At 39.6% G+C, this 15,223-nt stretch overlaps 1 protein-coding gene across 1 annotated transcript in view; it reads left to right on the plus strand.

Moving 5' to 3' along the window:
• Positions 1–11,075: 11,075 nt before the first annotated feature.
• The window catches only part of LOC117249434 (carnitine O-acetyltransferase-like), a 39,888-nt gene continuing 35,740 nt past the window's right edge, over positions 11,076–15,223 (plus strand). Inside the window, exon 1 of the mRNA XM_078165303.1 lies at positions 11,076–11,268. Within this exon, the coding sequence (XP_078021429.1) occupies positions 11,242–11,268 (27 nt within the window). The 5' untranslated portion in view covers positions 11,076–11,241. The remainder of the gene's footprint in view (positions 11,269–15,223) is intronic.

Raw genomic sequence — 15,223 nt, forward strand, 5'->3', positions numbered from 1 at the left:
CACCAAGCCTACAGGCATAACTACATAACGCCCTGGACACACCGGCGGTGTTAGTGCCGTCCGGTGTGTCCGGGGCGAAGCCTAATGGCACAGGTGTGTGGATGTCTGTTCATCTTTTTGTTCATGTCCTTATTAATGCACACTTTATAGCTTGCTTGTTGGATTTATTAAAAACGAATGAATGAAAACTAAATATCTTTGAATATCTTTATTATCATTTAAAAACGAAAATTAAAATGACCGGTAAAAATAGATTATGACCGGATTTTTATGACCCTGTCGGTCAAAATGACCGGCGACGAAAAAGTAGCGCAACGTCTGGGAATGGGACAGCACTTATCCCCCTCTCTACAAAATGTTGTTGACACTGGCGGCTCTGGGCGTGATCATTTATCGGTTATTGTCAGCACGCACAAGGCGTGTGAGGGATAGACTCCCTGATCAGTCAATCCATGTCCAAGCACTTGCGTTGCAAAATGGGCAAGAGGTAAGTTTGAAATAATGAATTTACTGTGTTTTTACCATATGCATGTTTTTTCTAAACTAGCATCAAAAGTGTTGTAAGTGATATAGTGATATCTATCTTATATATATCTATATCGTTACCGTTTGCAGATCTGCCGACCGTGTTTATTTGTTTCCGTTTTTTTTTAACACTTCCGGTGTTCCGAGGGCAACCCCTACATTTGACGTCACAACGCTATGAACTGTGGGTAGTTTCCTTACCGTAAGTCCGCATCGATGCTGATCTACGGTAAGGGGGCATAAAGGGCTCACTCACTGACTTGATGATTTGACAATGGGACAGCCCTCACACACTCACGCACTTCACATGAACGCGCCTCTAAGTCAGTGAGTCTGTAAGGGATCAGATTGGAATTTGGCCACTGACATATGTTACTCTCCAGGATGAGACCTTTCCAATGATGTATTTGGTTTAGCTCTACAACAAAGTTTAGATTTTTTCATTTTTTGGACACAAGCCATGCCAGGTGTAGTTTCAGAGGGCACTTTGAAGGCCCAGTGTATAAAATGATTTTTATTTGTTTCTTTGCTTGTTTTTTTCTTTTTTACTGTAGATATTTACTAAAATGAGTCATCCTCAGACAATACAATACTACTACAAAGTAAACCAATAATAACAATAATGAAATAAACAAAAATAATATTAAAATTATATTGAAATGTTAAAATCTATTTATAGAGTGGAATGGTAGCCTAATAGATAACTTAGATAATATTTATTATTGTTTAGACACTTTATTATTGCTTAGATACTATTTAGCCTATTATTGTATTTACTTTTAGCATGCTCTACTTTTGTCTACTGTGGGCTACATGTTTTAATTTATCTAATAACGAATTTATTTTATGTTAGGCCTACATCTTAATATTTTATGTCATTTATCATAGTTTAGTTCTTAACACCAGTGTTTCCTCAGTGGGAGCGTGTGTGTCGGGGGGCTCTTAAAGCCCTACGCTATCAAAAGCTGGCAAAATACATTTATTTAATTTTATGGCCTTGACATTAACCTGTCATATTGTTGAGTTATTCAATTCAATTCAATTCAATTTTATTTATAAAGCCCAATATCACAAATCACAATTTGCCTCACAGGGCTTTACAGCATACGACATCCCTCTGTCCTTAAGACCCTCACAGCGGATAAGGAAAAACTCCCCAAAAAAAACCCCTTTAACGGGGAAAAAAAAAAAACGGTAGAAACCTCAGGAAGAGCAACTGAGGAGGGATCCCTCTTCCAGGACGGACAGACGTGCAATAGATGTCGTACAGAACAGATCAGCATAATAAATTAACAGTAATCCATATGACACAATGAGACAGAGAGAGAGAGAGAGAGAGAGAGAGAGAGAGAGAGAGATGCAGGTAATGACAGTAGCTTACAACAACATTAATGAAAGTAATAATATTATAGTTATAGTTCTGGCTACTGTGGTACAATATGTTGAAAGTATGTATTAGTATCAGACAGTATACTTGTGTGACAATAGTCATATGTGTATAATAACAGTAGAAGTATGACTAATGACTAATGATGGCAGCAGCAGCAGGAGGCATCTGGCAGGACCACGGCAGCAGCACAACCACACACGTCACACTGTCCAGGCACCGCTGCGGTATGAGTTATTCTGAGAGACAGTGGAGCACAAAGGCTCCGGAGAAGAAGCCGAGTTAGTGACATCCAGAATGGCCGAGTTAGCAAGATGCAGTAATAGGATGAGAGTGAGAGAGAGAGAGAGAGAGAGAGAGAGAGAGAGAGAGAGAGAGAGAGAGGGAGCCCGGTGTATTATAGGGGGTCCTCCGGCAGACTAGGCCTAAGTCAGCCTAACTAGGGGCTGGTACAGGGCAAGCCTGAGCCAGCCCTAACTATAAGCTTTATCAAAGAGGAAAGTCTTAAGTCTAGTCTTAAATGTGGAGACGGTGTCTGCCTCCCGGACCGTAACAGGAAGATGATTCCACAGGAGAGGAGCCTGATAGCTGAAGGCTCTGGCTCCTGATCTGCTTTTGGAGACTTTAGGGACCACGAGTAACCCTGCGTTCTCAGAGCGCAGTGTTCTGGTGGGATAATATGGCACTATGAGCTCTCTAAGATATGACGGAGCTTGACCATTTAGAGCTTTATAAGTTAACAGTAGGATTTTAAATTCAATTCTGGATTTTACAGGGAGCCAGTGCAGAGAAGCTAAAACAGGAGAAATATGATCTCGTTTCTTAGTTCCTGTTAGTACACGTGCTGCTGCATTCTGAATTAGCTGGAGAGTTTTTAAGGACTTACTAGAGCTACCTGATAATAGAGAGTTACAGTAATCCAGCCTTGAGGTAACAAAAGCGTGGACCAATTTTTCTGCATCTTTTCGGGTCAGGATAGGCCTAATTTTCGCAATATTACGCAGATGAAAAAATGCAGTCCGTGAGGTTTGCTTTAAATGAGAATTAAAAGACAAATCTTGATCAAATATTACTCCGAGGTTTCTTACGGTAGTGCTAGAGGCCAGAGCAATGCCATCTAGAGAAACTATGTCATCAGATAAAGAGTCTCTGAGTTGTTTGGGGCCAAGAACAATAACTTCAGTTTTGTCTGAATTTAACATCAGGAAATTGGTGCTCATCCAATTTTTTATGTCTTTAAGGCAGTTATGGAGTTTAGTTAATTGATTACTTTCTTCTGGCTTCATCGATAAATACAACTGTGTATCATCCGCATAACAATGGAAGTTTAGAGAGTGATTTCTAATGATGTTACCTAAAGGAAGCATATATAGAGTAAATAGGATTGGTCCGAGCACAGAACCTTGCGGAACTCCAAAACAAACTTTGGTACGTAAGGATGATTCATTACGAACGTCAACAAATTGAAAACGATCAGATAAATAAGATTTAAACCAGCTTAGTGCTGAACCTTTTAGGCCAATTAAGTGATCCAGTCTCTGCAGTAGAATTTGATGGTCAATTGTGTCAAACGCCGCACTAAGATCTAATAAAACAAGAACAGAGACGAGTCCTTTGTCTGAAGCAATCAGAAGGTCATTTGTAATTTTAACTAGAGCTGTCTCAGTGCTATGATGCACTCTAAATCCTGACTGAAATTCCTCAAATAAATTATTATCCTGGAGAAAATCACACAGCTGGTCTGCGACTACTTTCTCAAGGATCTTTGACATAAAGGGAAGATTAGATATTGGTCTATAGTTGGCTAACACCTCTGGATCCAGGGTGGGCTTTTTTAGGAGAGGTTTAATTACAGCTACCTTAAAAGACTGTGGTACATAGCCTGTTAATAGGGATATATTGATCATATCTAATATATGAGTGTTAACTAAAGGAAAGACCTCCTTAAGTAGCCTAGTTGGGATGGGGTCTAAGAGACACGTTGATGATTTAGATGAAGAAATCACTGCGGTCAATTCTTGAAGAGAAATTGGGGAGAAGCAATCTAAATATATATTAGATTCTACAGCTGTGTTTGAGGTTAGATAGGTAGGCGTACCATCCGAGGGCAGGAGGTCATGAATTTTGCCTCTAATAGTTAGAATTTTGTCATTAAAAAAGCTCATAAAATCATTACTGCTAAGGGCTAAAGGAATACAAGGCTCAATAGAGCTTTGACTCTCAGTCAGCCTGGCTACAGTGCTGAAAAGAAACCTGGGGTTGTTCTTGTTTTCTTCTATTAATGCTGAGTAATAGTTTGCTCTGGCATTGCGGAGGCCCCTCTTATAAGTTTTGAGACTGTCTGTCCAGATTAAACGAGATTCTTCCAGTTTGGTTAATCGGCAATTCCTTTCAAATTTTCGCGATATTTGTTTTAACCTACGGGTTTGAGAGTTATACCAAGGAGCAAACTTTCTTTGCTTTGTTAACTTCTTTTTAAGAGGAGCTACAGAGTCGAGCGTTGTTCGCAGCGAGCTTACGGCGCTATCAACAAAATGATCAATTTGGGAGAGGTTAAAGTCGGCACGGGAAACCTCTGTTACTGAAGGTATTGGTATTGAATTTAACGACGAAGTAATCTTTTCCTTAAATTTTGTGACAGCACTATCTGATAAACATCTAGTATAGTAACTGTTGCTAAGTGGCGTGTAATCGAGTAAAAAGAAATCAAAAGTAATCAGATAATGATCTGATAGCAAGGGATTCTGTGGAAAGACTTTTAGGTTATCAATTTCAATTCCATACGTCAGAACTAGATCGAGGGTATGGTTAAAACAGTGAGTGGGTTCATGTACACCCTGACTGAAGCCAATGGAGTCTATTAATGAGATAAACGCGATAGCCAGGGAGTCATTATCAACGTCGACATGAATGTTAAAATCGCCTACAATAATAACTTTATCTGATTTAAGAACTAAACTGGATAAAAACTCTGAGAATTCAGATACAAATTCAGAATACGGGCCAGGAGCACGGTACACTATAACAAATAAAAGTGGCTGCGAGGTTTTCCAGGTCGGATGTAAAACACTAAGAACGAGGCTTTCAAATGAATTATAATCTAGTTTAGGTTTAGGGCTGATTAACAGACTAGAGTTAAAAATGGCTGCAACTCCCCCTCCTCGGCCGCTGCCTCGAGGAATGTGGGTATTATTATGACTGGGAGGAGTGGACTCATTTAGACTAACATATTCATCTTGACACAGCCAGGTTTCAGTGAGACTGAGTAAATCAATATGATTATCTGATATTAATTCGTTTACTAACACTGCTTTAGACGATAGAGACCTGATATTTAACAGTCCGCATTTAATTCTCCTGTTTTGTCTTTCTGTCACAGAAGAGGTTTTAATTTTTATGAGGTTGTTATGCACAACTCCTCTTTGTTTAATTTTAGATTTAAATAATTTAGGTGGTCGGGGGACAGACACCGTTTGTATAAAACTATGAAAACTATGGCTGGGTAACTGAACTAGAAGCTCAGAGAGGCGTTTAGGACTGCAACTCTCTGTCCTGGTCTCAACTCTGGGTTGTCAGGGATTTAAATTACTAATAAAATTTGCCAGCTTCCTAGAAATGAGAGCAGCTCCATCCAAAGTGGGGTGAATGCCGTCTCTCCTAATAAGACCAGGTTTTCCCCAGAAAGTTTGCCAATTATTAACAAAACCCACATCGTTTGCTGGACACCACCTGGACAGCCAGCGGTTAAATGATGACATGCGGCTAAACATGTCATCACTGGTCAGATTTGGGAGGGGTCCAGAGAAAACTACGGAGTCCGACATCGTTTTTGCATATTCACACACCGAGGCAATATTAATTTTAGTGACCTCCGATTGGCGTAACCGGGTGTCATTGCCGCCGACGTGAATAACAATCTTACTGAATCTACGTTTAGCTTTAGCCAGCAGTTTTAAATTTGATTCAATGTCGCCCGCTCTGGCCCCAGGGATACATTTGACTATGGCCGCTGGTGTTGCTAATTTCACGTTCCTCAGAATAGAGCTGCCAATAACCAGAGTTTTATCCTCAGCGGGTGTGTCGCTGAGTGGGGAAAAGCGGTTGGAAACGTGAACAGGCTGGTGGTGAACCGTGGGCTTCTGCTTGGAGCTGTGCTTCTGGCGAACCGTAACCCAACCTCCCGGCTGAACGGGAGTTACCGGAGGACAGTTAGCAGAGGCTAAGGCTATGCTATGTGGCTCCGCACCGGCTACAGGGGGCTGGCTAACTACCGCAGCTTTTGAATGGTTTTCCATGGTGCGGAGCCGATCTTCTAATTCACTAAGCCTCGCCTCCAACGCAGCAAATAAGCTACACTTATTACAATTACCACTGTCGCTAAAGGAGGCAGAGGCATAACTGAACATTTGGCACACCGGGCAAGAAAGAGCAGGAGAAGGAGAAGCCATGGCTAAGCTAAAGTAGCTAACAAGGCTAAGAGCGTGCAAACAACAGCTAAGAGATTAGCGAGAAAGTCGTAGAAAGAAGGAGAGCTATAAGTGCTTAAACAGAACCAGTGTGGGTTATGACTTGAAGTAGACGTTAAAGCAGCGTTAAAGCAACTGAGGTGAGAAAGCAGGCTAGCAGAATTCACCAGAGCAGTACAGAGACACTGTCACAGAAACACCGGAAATGACACAACTCGCTTACCGCAATACGTCAGCACGTGAGTTATCAAGGACACTTCCGTGTTTTTGTGTGTATACAGGAATGTTAAAGATATCATTGAGGAAAACGAGGTTGACGTGATGTTGTTGAATCAGGGAATCCGTGTGGACACCACGAAAAAGGATCCTAATTGACTTTACATTGGCATTGTTTCTGTGGATCCGGCACGTAATTTCAAACCATTACGTGCTGCTACCACGGAATGCGGTGTTAAGAGGTCGTGGTCTTTTCACGTATTTCTGTGAGATCAGGTTGGAGCAATCATTCTATTCCACCTTGATTACTGGGCAGTGCCATGCAAAGCTATATCTGGGGGAGGGCTACCCAGCTCGGATGTGCGTCCTCCTACCTCTTCCTGGAGCCTGACTTCCGCGTCGGCAGCATTGTTTGGCGTGGCTGTCTTGGATCCACATGGCTGTTACAATGCTGGTGTCGAATTTCCTCTGTTCACAGGGCTCAAAGCTTACCTTTTCTCCAAGTAGCACTGTGCTACCATGCTGAAAAATAGCGTACAACATTTTTTAGTACACACATTCAGCAATTTTCATAAAGGGGACATTTTCAATCAAATAAAGTACTTTATTTAGCCTAACCCTAACCCTGCAGAATTTAATTTTTAATGTTACGACTGGCTCTTCGCTATAACAAAAATGGAAACACACACAATGTAAATGTGTGTAAAAATATTAAGAATATTTATTAATTGTGAATATAAGTATACAGCAAATGGTATGAGTTCATAAATGGTATACAGTAAATGGTATGAGATCATAAATTAAAAAAAACAAAAAACAACCTTGGTAAGTCCATTTAAACGCCAAAAATTTTCCGTTGTCCAGCAGTCTACATTATCTGGTCGCCTGGCCCACTTGGAGCTAAGCCATCGTTCTACAGCTGCACTTGAATCATAACTCTCCAGCGGAAGCCCCTCCAGGCTGATCTGCATCAGGTCTTCTGTCGCGGACACCGACAGGCTGTTTCTGGTCGAATTCTGGCCGAAAACCCCCTCTCACACTGGGCTGCAGAGATGGGCAGCACCAATGTGATCCAAACCAATTCCAGTATGTTCTAAGGGGAGAACAATTTTAATTTTTAACCCTCACCTCTCAATATTCAAAAACAATACACATACAAAAAACAGGAATGTGTTTAAGTAGGGCTGACTACTTTTACTTACTTAGTAGTCTCTCTTGTAGGGGTCTTTTGTAAGAAGAAGCTCCCAGAGGTCGGTGTAGCTCTTGTCACTGAAGTTTTCGCTGATGAGTATTTTGAGACCTTGCCATTCTTCCATAATGGCAGGAATATCACAACCAGCTCTGAAGGATAGAAGAGAGCAATTGAGTTACATGAGTGACTATTCTCCCATTAACACCAATACAGTGCAGTTTTTGTTCCAAAAATGTGAAAACTGCATCATATTGCTTTAAAATGCATTCTTACACTGTCGTGCCTTGCCAGCTCTGCAATGCTCTCATTTCCAAAAGTCAGTAGACTGGCTTGGTCCTTTGGCCAGGCATCAGGGTTCTAGGCTTTGAAGGAGTCCAGCGTGGTCTGGACACCCTCATCGGAGACCAAACTACCGAACCTAAAATAGATTTGTGGCAATATCAACACAATCAATTGGGATTTTCCTTGGTGTGATGATCTTAAAAACTAAAGAGAATGCTCAGAGCTCCTTTATAGTTTTTGTTGTCCATACCTTGATCACATCCAGGTTTATCTTAACGGCAGCATCAACATGTCACTTTAGTTGTAGATGTGTCAGACTGTCTACGTTCCCCTTCAGGATCATTCCCTTCAAAACACACACACATACACACTTACAATTATGGTTTTGACCATAGCAGTATTTCATCCTCCCCTCATCCTCAGACTCTCGCAACCCTGCATAATCCGCAAGATGATCAATTTTAAATCCTGACTTATCCTTATTTTCTAAGTGCTGTGTGAAATGCAAGAAAGGTTGCTTTAACTAGTACTTACTTGCATTTTTATGTAGCTCTTACCTTTTTTTGATACTAGCTTTTAATAGGATTCCTGTTTTAATATATACCTTTTTCTTGTCTTATTAATTTGTTTAATAAACTTTGTAATCTTGCAGGAATTTTTTGTCTCTGCTCATCATCTACTGTATCATAAAGTACCTGTGGGCTTTTGGTTGTGTTGAAGCAAAAATAGTAAAATCTTCTAAATGAAATCAAAGCTGAGCCATGGTCCGGCCACATATACAAATTTGGGTGCGTTACTTTTCGTAGGAAAACATATGAGCAGTTTATGAGAACAGCCTTTTGTAATATCTTTAAATTTCAATGCTTATGCCTCCCATTCAACCAATTTGAAGTGTTATATGACACCCATCTTGGCACTTGTACACTCGAACCAAAATATCCAGACTTCAGTCAAATTGTTAATCTACATAAAATAGTCAGCCGTGTACGAAGAATAGTGCCCAGATCTTTGTTTGACCAACACAAGTGGATAAGTCTCGTTTTTTGCAACATTCCTGGCTTCTTAAGTTCAGATACTGCTTACTTGGACAAATAATCGGGAAAGCCCTCAGGTTAGCCTTAAAGCTTCTAGCCACACAAACCATACAAGGCTGAAAAATAAATATACCTTTCACAGTTTGTGACATCATTGCTGTACAAACAAACATTCTCTGGTCTTTCTATTCAGTTGAACTTAAATAGTCTGTAAGAGCTGGCAGCAGAGCAGTGGTTACAAACTCCTCTCATATAGCAGAAACATTACCTATCTGTATCTTTAAAAAAGACAAAAAAAACACCTTTATAGAGGTAAATAGTGTTCAGCCTTAATCTGTGGGAGTTTCTCTGAAAGCACAATGTTGAGAATTTGCGGCAAAGCTCTGGTAAGTAAACGTTACCATTTGGGTACGCATATTTCTTAATCCTTGCACAAAACTAGTGTTTACCTGTATTCTAATGTTTTAGATTATCATTACATGTTGTTTTTATATGTTGATTTTAATTTTTATTCGGGGTCTCTAACACCCATGGTATGCTCAAGCTAGAGGGTGGAACTAATACATATTAATGAATTCAAACTTTTAATTAATTCAAGCCCGTTCCAAATGAGTTCACACAACGTTGATAAAGCCTTTCACCACCAAGGAAAGCTCTCTGTTCTTCTGACTATACTGGAGTTGGGCTGTTTGTTATCTATGTGGGCATCCAGGGACTTGCACACCAAAGGAATGCCAATATGGCTTATTTGTACTGTCTGTGAACAAGTAGTTTAACCTCACAACAATGTTTTGTTTTTTTGTTTTTTTAAGATATTTTTTGGGCATTTTTGCCTTTATAGACAGGACAGTTAAGTGTGAAGGGGGGAGAGAGAGAGGGGTAATGACATGCAGCAAAGGGCCATAGGCTGGAGTCGAACCTGGGCCAGATACTGCTTACTTGGACAAATAATCGGGAAAGCCCTCAGGTTAGCCTTAAAGCTTCTAGCCACACAAACCATACAAGGCTGAAAAATAAATATACCTTTCACAGTTTGTGACATCATTGCTGTACAAACAAACATTCTCTGGTCTTTCTATTCAGTTGAACTTAAATAGTCTGTAAGAGCTGGCAGCAGAGCAGTGGTTACAAACTCCTCTCATATAGCAGAAACATTACCTATCTGTATCTTTAAAAAAGACAAAAAAAACACCTTTATAGAGGTAAATAGTGTTCAGCCTTAATCTGTGGGAGTTTCTCTGAAAGCACAATGTTGAGAATTTGCGGCAAAGCTCTGGTAAGTAAACGTTACCATTTGGGTACGCATATTTCTTAATCCTTGCACAAAACTAGTGTTTACCTGTATTCTAATGTTTTAGATTATCATTACATGTTGTTTTTATATGTTGATTTTAATTTTTATTCGGGGTCTCTAACACCCATGGTATGCTCAAGCTAGAGGGTGGAACTAATACATATTAATGAATTCAAACTTTTAATTAATTCAAGCCCGTTCCAAATGAGTTCACACAACGTTGATAAAGCCTTTCACCACCAAGGAAAGCTCTCTGTTCTTCTGACTATACTGGAGTTGGGCTGTTTGTTATCTATGTGGGCATCCAGGGACTTGCACACCAAAGGAATGCCAATATGGCTTATTTGTACTGTCTGTGAACAAGTAGTTTAACCTCACAACAATGTTTTGTTTTTTTGTTTTTTTAAGATATTTTTTGGGCATTTTTGCCTTTATAGACAGGACAGTTAAGTGTGAAGGGGGGAGAGAGAGAGGGGTAATGACATGCAGCAAAGGGCCATAGGCTGGAGTCGAACCTGGGCCAGATACTGCTTACTTGGACAAATAATCGGGAAAGCCCTCAGGTTAGCCTTAAAGCTTCTAGCCACACAAACCATACAAGGCTGAAAAATAAATATACCTTTCACAGTTTGTGACATCATTGCTGTACAAACAAACATTCTCTGGTCTTTCTATTCAGTTGAACTTAAATAGTCTGTAAGAGCTGGCAGCAGAGCAGTGGTTACAAACTCCTCTCATATAGCAGAAACATTACCTATCTGTATCTTTAAAAAAGACAAAAAAAACACCTTTATAGAGGTAAATAGTGTTCAGCCTTAATCTGTGGGAGTTTCTCTGAAAGCACAATGTTGAGAATTTGCGGCAAAGCTCTGGTAAGTAAACGTTACCATTTGGGTACGCATATTTCTTAATCCTTGCACAAAACTAGTGTTTACCTGTATTCTAATGTTTTAGATTATCATTACATGTTGTTTTTATATGTTGATTTTAATTTTTATTCGGGGTCTCTAACACCCATGGTATGCTCAAGCTAGAGGGTGGAACTAATACATATTAATGAATTCAAACTTTTAATTAATTCAAGCCCGTTCCAAATGAGTTCACACAACGTTGATAAAGCCTTTCACCACCAAGGAAAGCTCTCTGTTCTTCTGACTATACTGGAGTTGGGCTGTTTGTTATCTATGTGGGCATCCAGGGACTTGCACACCAAAGGAATGCCAATATGGCTTATTTGTACTGTCTGTGAACAAGTAGTTTAACCTCACAACAATGTTTTGTTTGTTTTTTTTTTTAAGATATTTTTTGGGCATTTTTGCCTTTATAGACAGGACAGTTAAGTGTGAAGAGGGGAGAGAGAGAGGGGTAATGACATGCAGCAAAGGGCCATAGGCTGGAGTCGAACCTGGGCCACTGCGGCAACAGCCTTGTACATGAGGTGCCTGCTCTATCCACTAAGCCACCAATGCCCCTCCTCACAACAATGTTATGGGCAATACATGAGCAGTACAAAAAGTGCCACCATCCAACCTTACAGTTCTTCACAACATGTCAAGAGTTTTTGTGTAGAACAGGGAAGCGATTTGTTCTCGTTTGAAAACAGATTAGTCACATTTCTTAATGTTGCAAGAGGACCCAATCTTCGCAAGTTAAAACATTTAAAATTTACATTGATGAAACAGGTTTGTTGGATATTTGGAGGGAGATGCATCCATGGGATTGCAACTACTCGTTTTACTCAGCATCACACAAAGTATATTCACGAATAGATTACTTTCTTATACTGATAGACACAGAATGCAAGAATGCACCATTGGTCCCATGGATGTGTCAGACCATTCACCAATTTACTTAATTCTTCATTTTGACAGCAGACCTAGGAAGCAAGTTGGAGACTAACTACAAGCTTGCTCAATAATAAAATGGTAATTGAGCAAATTCAAGCTGAAATTAAGACATAGAACATAATTATAGGTGGATCCAACTATGCTTTGGGATGCATTTTTAAAAGCCGTCATTAGGGCAAAAATCATCGCGATCAGCTCTGTAATAAAAAAGGCAAAAGAACATAAACTTAAGACATTAGAACAGAAACTTGAACATTTAGAGAAAGGCCATAAAGAAGATTCAACACATCAGAACAAATTAAAGCAGTAAGGAAAGAAATCGACTTATTATATAACAAGGAAATAGAGAAAAAATACAAATTTCTAAAACAAAATTACTATGAAGTCGGTCCAAGAGCTACAAGATTACTAGCAATGAGGCTATGAAGGGAGCAGGCTTTAAACTTTATACCTAAGATTAAAGACACCAAAACAGGGAAGATATCAAATAATCTTAAAGAAATAGAGAAGTCATTTGTATCATACTATAAAACATTATATACACAACCAAGTCAAGAAAGCACCCATGACACATATGCATTCTTAAATATATTAGATTTACCCTCAATAGGAAAAGTTCAAAACACATTTATGACCAAGACAATTACAGAACAAGAACTGGATACAGTAATAGGCAGACTTTAAAATAACAAAACACCGGGAAATGATGGATTGCCTGGGGAGTGATGCAAGACATTCCTTAAGGAGATAAAGCCTGTTCTCCTTTCCTCCTTTAATTGGACTCTTAAAAATTAAATTATCCCTCCATTATGGAATCAAGCCTTGATATCAATAATACCATAGGAAGGCAAAAATAAAGAACTACGTAGCTCATATAGACCAATTTCAATTCTGAATCAAGATTACAAACTTTATGCTGCAATTATAGCCAATAGACCTAACTAATTTGTTCCAGAGCTGACTGACAAGGATCAGACAGGTTTTGTGAAGGGACTCCAAACACAAGATAATATCAGACCTGCACTCCAAGTTCTGCACCTTGTTGAAAAGAGGCAAATAAGTATGCTATTGATGAGTTTGGATGCCGAGAAAGCTTTCGACTGCGTGGGCTAGCAGTTTTTATTTCAGGTATTAGAGAGATTTGTTTTTTCTGAAGATTCAATTAAATGTATAAAGGCTCTGTATTCTAAGCCTGTAGCCAGAATAAGAGTAAACGGTCGTCTTACAGATAGCTTTGAGCTAACACAAGGTACAAGACAGGGATGTCCCTTGAGTCCGACACTGTTTGTCTTTTTTATAGAGCCACTAGCACAGGCAGTCAGACAAAATCAGCATATTAAAGGTGTAGTTATAGATAATACAGAACATAAAATAGCGTTATATGCAGATGATGTCCTACTGTATTTAAGGAATCCAGACCATAGTCTCTCTCATGTCACTGATCTCCTTGAGACCTATGGTCGATACTCTGGATATAAGCTAAACATACAAAAAAAACGCAAGTTTAATCTTTTTTCTTTACCCCAGGTGCTAAAATGAAAGAAAAGTATCCCTTTAATTAGAACCTTGACGCTATAAAATATCTGGGGGTCTGGATACAACACAGGTAGGTGAAAAATGATATGTTAAGAATTATGGCTCCATTAACTCAAACATAAAAGATGATCTCTGCTGTTGGTCCTTACTCCTACTTTACTTGAGTAACAGAATCAAAACTATCAAAATGAATGTTTTACCAAGGCTTTTATATCTTTTCATGTCACTGCCAATCCAAATTCCAACCAAACAATTCAATGAATGGGATAAAGAAATATCACGTTTCATTTGGAATGGCAGAAGACTACGAATTAAGTATTCAAGTATATTAAGTATGTCTCTACCAAACTTCAGAGATTATTACTATGCCGCACAACTCAAATCAGCGGTCCCCTGGTGTTGGGGTCAACACATTAGGCTTCACATGGAGGCACCAAAAATGTTGGGGTTTAATTGGCTATTGGAAATAATTAATAATTATTATTAATAATTAATAATTATGTTAAATAATGTGACTTAATTAATATTAACTCACCTCGTGGGGCACCATTCCCGTAAAGGGAAAAATGATAGCCAGTTAAAGATATCAGTCTCATAAAATAGGCTAAACTATTAATTTGGAGTTTGATTAATAATTAAATTAATGACAACAACCAAAATTAACGGTAATGCCTGAAGGATTTCGGAGTTCTTGACGCAGCAGAGGTTGACTATTCATTCACTCTTGTGCAACATTAAACAAACAGCAGGCATGATTCCAAAGAATTATATTTATTCACAAACTAGCAAAGGAAACCAAAACACACAAATTCTAACTAACTATATACAAGCTTGGTGTGTATGTGTGTGTGTGTGTCAGAGAGAGAGAGAGAAAGAAGAGAAAGGCAAAGGCGGGTGTGGTGATCAAGGAGCCGTTTGGTCTACAAAACCAAATGGCTGACAACAGAGAACTACCAAAATGGCCGAATCAAGTTTGGCTTCCAGGTGGGGGAGGTGTTTGTCTGACCATGTGGTCAGGACAAAGGGTACGTCCCAAGTCCCTTAAAATTACTGCAAACCACCTAACCTAGCCACCGTACCTAACTGTTTAGTCCCTCCCACTTAGGAAAACATTTAAGGAGTCAGGAGTTAGGAGTGAGGAGCGAGGATTGCTGATAAGAGACATGAGACGGCCTTACTCTGAAGTGTCACGTAAAGCGACGTCCTGGTGACGGCGGCACCTATGGGCGGCACAGCTGGATCTGCTGTATAACGGAGCCAGCATTTGGCGTACATCCCAAGTCACATTATATTCGCTGATCAAAGCCCCCCCGCCGTCATGACTTTGGTCACACACTTTTGCATGTATTACCATTGTTACTGAGTCATTTGCCGAAGTTTGTGGCAATTAAAGAACAGTCTGTAGCCCTGCCACTGTCACTGTGATGAGCATCATTATCATTAT

Source organism: Epinephelus lanceolatus, chromosome 23, assembly GCF_041903045.1.
Source record: "Epinephelus lanceolatus isolate andai-2023 chromosome 23, ASM4190304v1, whole genome shotgun sequence".
NCBI lineage: Eukaryota > Metazoa > Chordata > Actinopteri > Perciformes > Serranidae > Epinephelus > Epinephelus lanceolatus.